Genomic DNA, 9032 nt, shown 5'->3' on the forward strand with positions numbered 1-9032 from the left:
AATTATATATATTATATTTTTTTTTATAATTAAGATTAATAATTAAAAATTATTAAAATACCAGTATATTAGTATATTTGAAAATTTTTTCAATAATTATTTGTTACTTATATCATCCCTAAAAAGAATAAAAAATATAAAAAAATACACAGGACCACAAAATTATTACACACAACTTTTTTCTTTTCAGTGCATTTGTCTAATCCTCCATGAAACATATTTCAGCTACCACAAACTTTCCCATGTTTCTATATATATGTACATATATAGCTACCTTATTGATTCCTTTTTTCTAATGATAGCATATAATGAATGTATGCACTAATAAATGATTGCTAGCTATAAAAACTTTGAGGCATAAAGGAGGAAAAGAAACCTGCAAGTCCCAAAATAAATTATCAAATTATTTACTTTACGATAATAAGAAAATATAGAAGTTAACTTTGATGCAGTCAATATTAACTATTTTTTATAGACTAAAAATTGTTATTTTTGGATGATTTAAAATTTAAAATTAAAAATTTATGCTTAGAATTTAAGATAAATAAAATATTTTTAAAAAATTGATTAATATTAATTAAAAAAGAAAAAAAATTTAAAATTTAATTATTACTTTTAGAGAATTTAAAATTTAAAATTAAAATTTAATATAAAATTTTAAATTTATAGTTTAATATTTAATATTTAATATTAAATATTTAAAACTAATAAAAAAATTGATTCTCAATTAAATTATTTATTATATTATCTTTTTTCCTTCGAGAGTCCGTTACAGTGTTGACTTCCATGTACGCAAGCATGGTTTATTTAGCATCCTATTGTATTAATATATACATATTTTCAAATGAACCTTTTAAGTGTTTTAATTATTATACGTGATATGTCTCAATATTGATTTAAATCACATATGATAAGGTATATATGCATATGTTAGTTACATGTTTACTCCACACAAATTGCATATTCTCTATTAATCGTTTGCCGACATTGACAATGATAATAAGTTAGACCCGAAATGAATAATGGAAACATGTAAAAATGGATTCTGATACTTTGCTCTTCCTTTCCACAGATAACACTATTACTATTACGAAAGAGACAACTAAATAACTTGTTTCTCTTTAAATTATTTATTACATATGTGAAACGTTGAATATATATCTTTTCAAGAAAAGAAAAAACTTATCTTATATAACTATTGTCTCTAATCATTAAAATTTAAGAGAGTAAAATAACAAAGTACTTCCTATGAATTTTAAATTAGATTATTTTTACGGTGTTTTTTAATTTCATAGGTTAAGAATTTATTTATTGTAGATTAGAGCTTTATTTAAAAGTTTGTAGTTGGTCGATAAATTGCTGTATATACAAAACGAATCGTCTGACACTTATTTAAAATTTAAACAGACTAATGAATTAATCAGTAGATCGATCCAAATTAAATTTTAAGTAGGATAATTTAATCTTATTATAATCACCAAATTAATTTATAATCTTTTATTTTGTAAACAAATAAACTCCTATGTCAAAATTTGCTAAATATTTGGACAAATTAATTTTTATCATTGTTTGAAAAACATATAACAGTTGTTAATAATTTTTAAAATTTTTAAATTAATCTTTTTATATGGACCAACAATCTAATTTAAAAATTAATTTATTTAATAAAATAAAAATTTATAAATTGATTTAATAATTAAATTTTGTTAAAAATTAAATTCTCTAACTCAAAATTTGTCAAAAACTAATTTAATATATTGCTAAATTTAAAATTTTAGAATGTCAATGTTCTTTAGCTAGAGTTATCCAAATCATGATTAAGGTAACGTTTCTTTCTAATATGTATGTTTTCTTTTTAGACGAGTCCATTTTAATTATAAAAAACGAGTCCATTTTAATTATAGAAGAATATTAAGTCTAAAATAGTAATCTTTCCACACAGTAGAGTACGCAGTCTTAGAAATCACAATTATTAGCATTGCTGCTTATATTGTATTACCTAGGAGAAAGGTGTCCACGCTACTTTTTAGTTTTAATATGTGAATTATAATTAAACTAAATTAATATGACAAAATGAGGTGAGGCTTACGAACAATTAAGGCCATGTTTGTTTGTAAGAGCCAGTGAGAAGAGTGCAAACGTGTGTGGAGCATGTGCTAAGTAGAAAATGATTGCTCATTTGGAAATCAATACATTCTTATTTTTGAAGCAAGTGTGATTCTGCTTTCACTGTACATTTATATAATTAACTTTTAATTAAACTCAATCCTCAGCTCAAATAAATCAATTAATAATATTACTTTAAGCTTTCAACACAAATCATATATCATTGGAGGTTATGTCAACATTTTCTCATGGTTTGCCATCATCAATTATATGTAATATATGGTGAGGCATATAATGATTAAAAAATATTTATAATTTTCTTATTAAACATTTTTGTTTATCTAATTTTTTAGGAGACCCACATGGTGTCCTCCACACATGTTCAAAATCAATGTATTCACATATGAAAGCTATGGATTTTGGTTACGTTGAAATTAAAGAGTGAAACAAAATTTTGGAAAAGTTTTCTATCTTTTTAAAAAATTTTCATTAATACCATGAAATTTATTGGTTCAAGGGTTTAATTACTATTTTAAGTAACAAAATTATAATTGTTATTATCAACAACCACATAAATTTATATTCTTATCATTTTTCTAAACTGCATCTAATTAATTATATAAAAACTATTTATACTTAATAGGAAGAGAAATATTCAGTCTCTAAATTGAAAAGATAACATTAGTAAAAAAAAATTAATAAGATTAATTGTATTCTTTTTAATAATATAGTATTGGGGTGTGAGCATGAATATATGTGTATATATAATAAGATTCCCATGCAGAGGCAATAAGTTGGAAAAGGTTAAAAGTGTCTTGTGAAAGGTCAGGTCACCACTTACGTCGGGGCCTATTATCGTACCATAAAATTGGACCTACGATTGATCTCAATGTTTTCTTATATTATTATTATATCGTTACTAATTGGTTAGTACAAACATAAGCCCAAAACACAACCTCCACATTTTGCTCCAAGTGGAATATTATATTAAGATAGATAATAAATGTGCAATAACATTATCAGTTTATCACTCACTAGTCACTGTTGTCTCTGTATCCAAAGGCATTACATACACTCACTCTCTCTTCCCCTTTCCTTTCATTTTGACATGACCATGGGCGGCCTTGGGCTATCTTGATTCCACACACACAAATTGTGGTTCTTGTTCATCAAATTATTATACTTGCTGTTCATATTCTTTGTATTTTCTGCCTCCCTCTTCACAAAAATCTCTCATGACACCTTCAATAGGATCTGAATAATTGTTACAAAATATTTTACATACACCACAAACATGTATTGAGACTACAATAATTTTCTATTTGGTTGACGTGCCTAACAAATCACCACTACATAGCGCGTACTTTCAAAGTTTGCTAAAAATGATTATATAACCGTTTGAAAGAAAATTAGCAAGTACAAAGGTGGCCATGAACATGTCAATCCTCGTGTGGGGATCTACCATTTTATACATACATCAAACTCTCTTCGTGAACCAGAAAATGACTTCTAATATCTTTCATCTTTTTAGATGACATAATAATATTTTCTTTTAATATTTAGACTACAGATAGGTATGTCATCAAGACAAGTTCAAAAAAGTATATAATTACCATATTAGAAAAGGTCTTAGAAAAAAATAATTAGACTATTTCATTTTTTCCAATTTTTAAGATCAAAATTATGCTAGCATTCAGGAATAAATCTAAAAATTTTGATATGCCAGGCGAAATTTTATATAAATTTGTTAATTATTTTTTATTATTTTTTTATTATATAAAAAAGTAATCTATACATGAATTACATGGTACTCTGCAGTACTCTATAAAATTATAAGATATCAATACTTTTATGGTATATTTAGTTAAGAATTTGTTACATCTCTTTTTAATTAAAATTCGTTCTTTTAAAAGTTTCAAAAATTTAGAAATAATTTATTAATTATTAATTATTTCAAAGGTATTAGTATTCTTATAGAATATAAAATATATTTCTCAAAATAAAACTATAGTTAAAATAAGTTATTATGAAAAAATAAGATAAAAATTTTCTTTTAAATAATATAAATTTAAAAAAAATAGTATTTTTTTATAAGAAAACAATGTCTAAAATACACAATATAATTATTAAAATAAAATAATTTAAGTAATTATATTCATAGAAATAAGTATATAGAAATTAATTTAAAAAATATAAAAACTTGAGTATATAATATAAAATTGATTAAGTAAAAATATTAATAAAAAAATTAAAACTTAAACCTATTCCACTAAATATTTTTTATTTTAACAATCATATATCTCATATATTATATTTCTTTAAAAAATTTGGGGAGGTCAAAATCACTACTTACTCCTGTATCCGTCTCTACTAGCATTGACTCTCCTCCCTCCTAAAATTCAACACAAAATAATTGATAAAAAAACATAAAAGAAACGAAAAAATAAAAAATGAACGAAGCTTGCTTATTGTTTTGTTTTTTGTTTTCCTTTTGTTTCCCAATGACCAAATGCTTCACATGGATGCATGGTGTATGTTCACCGTTACTCTTATATGTAATACCACGTAGCTTTTCTTACTCTTAAAGTTTTGTATTAAAAGTTGTATTGTGTAAAAAAAAAAAAAAAAAAAAAAAAAAAAGAAAGAAACAATAAATTAAACCACAAAAATAATAAAAAAAATACTATTTGTACATCAAAATCATCTACTAATATATTTATGTATAAATACATGTGTAGTTTAATTTATTTTTAATATATAATTGTATTAACATTACAATCAACCATTAATATATTTATGTATAAATATATGTGTAGTTTAATTTATTTTTAATATATAATTGTATTCTAACATATATTTTATAGGGTTAACTGACTTTGGTAGCTGATTAGCATAACTCAAATAATAATGATGGTGATATCCATAAATTGTGTTTGGTAAAATGGTTAGACAGCAACAAACTTAACCAGTGCAGGTTTTACAGAAATTTTCACACCCCTAATCAGTAAAAGGGTAAAAAAGGCCAAGTGCACCAGCAAAAAGCCTTTTTCACAGTTTCACACAAATTGAACCCTCTTTCTCTCTCTCACTGCACCCACACGCCCAGCCCTCCAAATGAATCCTCTGCTACGCGGCATCCCACTTCGTCATCATCCTTCAAAGTAACCAACGACTAACCAGGACTAAACTAAAGTAATGCAACAACTAGCCTCGCACGTGCCTAAACCCCTCTCTCACGTGCCCTTTTATTATCCCTTCCGTACTCCTTAACCATAAATACCACACAACTACCCCCTCATCCTTCCACAAACACAACCCACCCTCTTCCACAACGCATTCAAATTCTAAATTAAAATCAAAGCTCTGTCCTACTCTCTCTTCACTCTTCTCTTTTTTTTATGATCGATTCTTCCCTAACACCCCCATGGTAGATAGTGGTTTTGGTGGTGGTCGTGATTCTGGGATGAGCTTGGAGACTGTGAATTCTGCACAGAGAACTTCCATGAGCAGCGACAGCATCTGTAGCACCAGCTTCAGCCGTCTCTCCTTCGACCTCCTACCTACCTCGCCGGAGAGCCTCTCCATCAAGCCACACCGCTCCTCTGACTTTGCATACTCCGCCATCCGCTCCGCCACTTTCCGCCGCAAGTCCGGTCTCACTTTTCGCGACTTTCACCTCCTCCGCCGTATAGGCGCCGGTGACATCGGCACCGTCTACCTCTGCCGCCTCCGTGACTCAGCCGCCGCCTCCGATGAGTTCCCCTCCGGTGAGTACGACAACTCCAACAGCAACGGCAACGATGAACCAGCCGGGTGCTTCTACGCGATGAAGGTTGTGGACAAGGAGGCGGTGGCGATGAAGAACAAGTCGCAGAGGGCCGAAATGGAGAGGAAGATCCTAAAGATGTTGGACCATCCGTTCCTTCCTACCCTGTATGCGGAGTTTGAAGCGTCTCATTTCTCTTGCATTGTGATGGAGTTTTGTCCCGGCGGCGACCTCCACTCCCTCCGCCACAAGCAACCACACAAACGGTTCCCTCTCTCCTCCGCAAGGTGCTTTAAGTGAAAACATTCCAATATTACTGAATGAGGTTTGTGTGAGAAAATTAGGTGTAACTAATTATTTACTATTCCTCGTTGTTCTTGTTACAGGTTTTACGCTGCGGAGGTACTGGTTGCTTTGGAATACCTGCACATGCTTGGAATCATCTACAGGGATCTAAAGCCCGAAAACGTGTTGGTCAGATCAGACGGTCACATCATGCTCTCCGATTTCGATCTCTCCCTTTGTTCCGATGCAATCCCAGCCGTTGAATCCTCTGACTATTCCCCTGACCCAGAAAACACATTCCCGCTACCATACACAAACACACGCACCTACTCAGCAACGCCACTATTCTCCTGTCTCTCTAACCGCGTCTTCCGATCCAGGAAAGTTCAGACGCTCAACCCCAAGCGCCTCTTCGTGGCCGAGCCTGTCGGAGCACGCTCCTGCTCCTTCGTCGGAACTCACGAGTACGTGTCGCCAGAGGTTGCCTCCGGGAATTCCCACGGAAATGCCGTTGACTGGTGGTCTTTCGGGATATTCGTGTACGAGCTCGTGTATGGTCGCACACCGTTTGCTGGTCCATCCAACGATGTGACACTGCGCAACATCATAAAGAAGCCATTGGCGTTTCCTACAGCCACGTCCTGCAGCACGCTTGAGCACCACGTCCGGGACCTCATAAGTGGCTTGCTCCACAAGGACCCCACTCGAAGACTCGGGTCCAGGCGGGGCGCTGCTGACGTCAAAAAGCACCCCTTCTTCAGCGGGATCAACCTGGCGCTCATCAGGATGCTCACTCCGCCGGAGATTCCCTATCTCAGGGGGCAAAAAACGATGCCTTCTTCGTTGTTCTCTGCTACTACTAAAGGCCACAACACCATAATGAGTAATAAGCAGCTGCAAACAACGGCGTCGTTTGATTGCTTTTGAAAGAGTAAAATGAGAGAAAATATTCCGACGATGGCGGAGTTTTGCGCCACGTGTTAAGTCGGTGACCCCTCAGGTTTTATAGCTGGCGGGGTGACGTATGTGTATATTCAAGCTGTCTTTTTTTTTCCTTGTATCTTGCCTTTTTATATATATATTTCTTTAAAAAAAGATAGAATTTATATTTGAAATACTTATTTACCTTAATCTGTTTATGATTTGATCGTATGTATATGCGTAAGTATGGATAAAAATATGGATAGCGTGGGATACGAGTGGGCAGGCACGATCTAAAAATTTTGATATATAGGAATCAAATTTTATATAAATTATTATTATTTTTTTTTCAAAGATAATATGTTATATTTTATTAATTATTAAAAAAAATATACAAAGATGTCTAAAAGCAGGACAGCATAATAAAAGGTGGGGATTTTCCAAAAATACTACACTGAAGGTATTCATCCGACGGTGCGTGGTCGAAAAACGAAGAAAAATCTTAAAGAAGAAAGAATAATAAATTATTATTTTATTATTATATAAAAATAATTTATGTATCATATATAATTAGTGAATTGTTCTTTTTCAAAAATTTTATTAGGAAAAAATATAAAAAATTTTTAAAAATTTTATTTTTGATATAAAAATTATATAGTACTCTCTAGTACTCTATAAAATTATAAAATACTAATATTTTTATGATATGTTTATTAGTTAAGAAGTTGTTATCTATCTTTTTAATTAAAATTTGTTCTTTTAAAAGTTTTAAAAATTTAAAAATAATTTATAAATTACTAATTATCGTAAAATTATTGGTACTCTTATAAAATATAAAATATAACTCTTAAAATAAAATAATAATTGAAATAATTGAAATAAATTATCGTAAAAAAATAAGATAAAAGTTTTTTTAACAATATAATTTTAAAAAAATTTAGTATTTTTTACAAGAAAAGAGTATCTAAAATAGGTAGATTATTAAAACAAAATAATATAAGCAATTATATTTATAGAAATAAATATATAAAATTAATTTTAAAAAATATAAAAATTTGAGTGTATAATATTAAATTGATTAAGTAAAAATATTAATAAAAAATAATTGAAACTTAAATTTATCACATTATTAAAAATAAGTACATACAAAATCACTAAATACTTTTTATTTTATCAATCACATATTTTATATATATACTCTTTTAAAAAATGGGGAGCCAAGTCATTACTTGTCCTCTTTGAATCGGTTCCTGCAGTAAAAAAATAAAATAACTAAATAAAAATAGGGTTTTTATCACAGATTTGTGCCTTTCCTTTCCTTGTTATGGAATGCATTCACGGGGAGAGCACAGATTCAACCAAAATATGTCTATACATTTCTAAAAAATGATACAGAGTGCTAATTGTTAGTTGCACTACTTTGAAATAATGACATTGGAAGAGGGCAAGACTATTAACTTGTAAATTTGTAATTAATTGAAGAAAAACAACTTGTTAAACCTAAATGCCATGGAGCATGCTAGTATATATGCTTCATTTTTTATATACAACTTAATTATTGATAATAAGTTCTTCCTTTGCTGTTTAATTATATGATTCTTAATTTTTTTTTTTTTTAAATACCTATAATTTTCAATCTTCAAAATTTTGATGAAAAATTGTGTACAACTTAATTAATTATGATTTTATTATTACCTTCTTTCACTAGCTTTTGCCTTCTCTTCCAAGGAAAAAAGCGGAAAGAAAATTTAAGAGATTAAAACAGGATGCTGATTTGTACGCCCTTCACAATTTAATTTAAAAGGTCTACTATGGCAGTAAACTACAAAGAATGTCACATATTTGTCACCAAATATAAATATTGCATAAATAAAAATTTAATTAATATTTAATTTATTTTTAATATGTATTTTATATTTTAATATATATTTTATATTAATGTTTAATTTAATAA

General features: G+C 29.3%; 1 protein-coding gene across 1 annotated transcript; it reads left to right on the plus strand.

Moving 5' to 3' along the window:
• The first annotated feature begins 5295 nt into the window (after positions 1-5295).
• Positions 5296-7272, plus strand: LOC112783858 (protein kinase PINOID). The gene is made up of 2 exons (XM_025826932.3): positions 5296-6159; positions 6259-7272. Exons 1-2 carry the CDS (start codon positions 5531-5533, stop codon positions 7082-7084), a joined length of 1455 nt encoding a protein of 484 aa, XP_025682717.1. The 5' UTR covers positions 5296-5530; the 3' UTR covers positions 7085-7272.
• Positions 7273-9032: the final 1760 nt, after the last annotated feature.

Source organism: Arachis hypogaea, chromosome 20, assembly GCF_003086295.3.
Source record: "Arachis hypogaea cultivar Tifrunner chromosome 20, arahy.Tifrunner.gnm2.J5K5, whole genome shotgun sequence".
In the NCBI taxonomy this organism is placed as follows: Eukaryota; Viridiplantae; Streptophyta; class Magnoliopsida; order Fabales; family Fabaceae; genus Arachis; species Arachis hypogaea.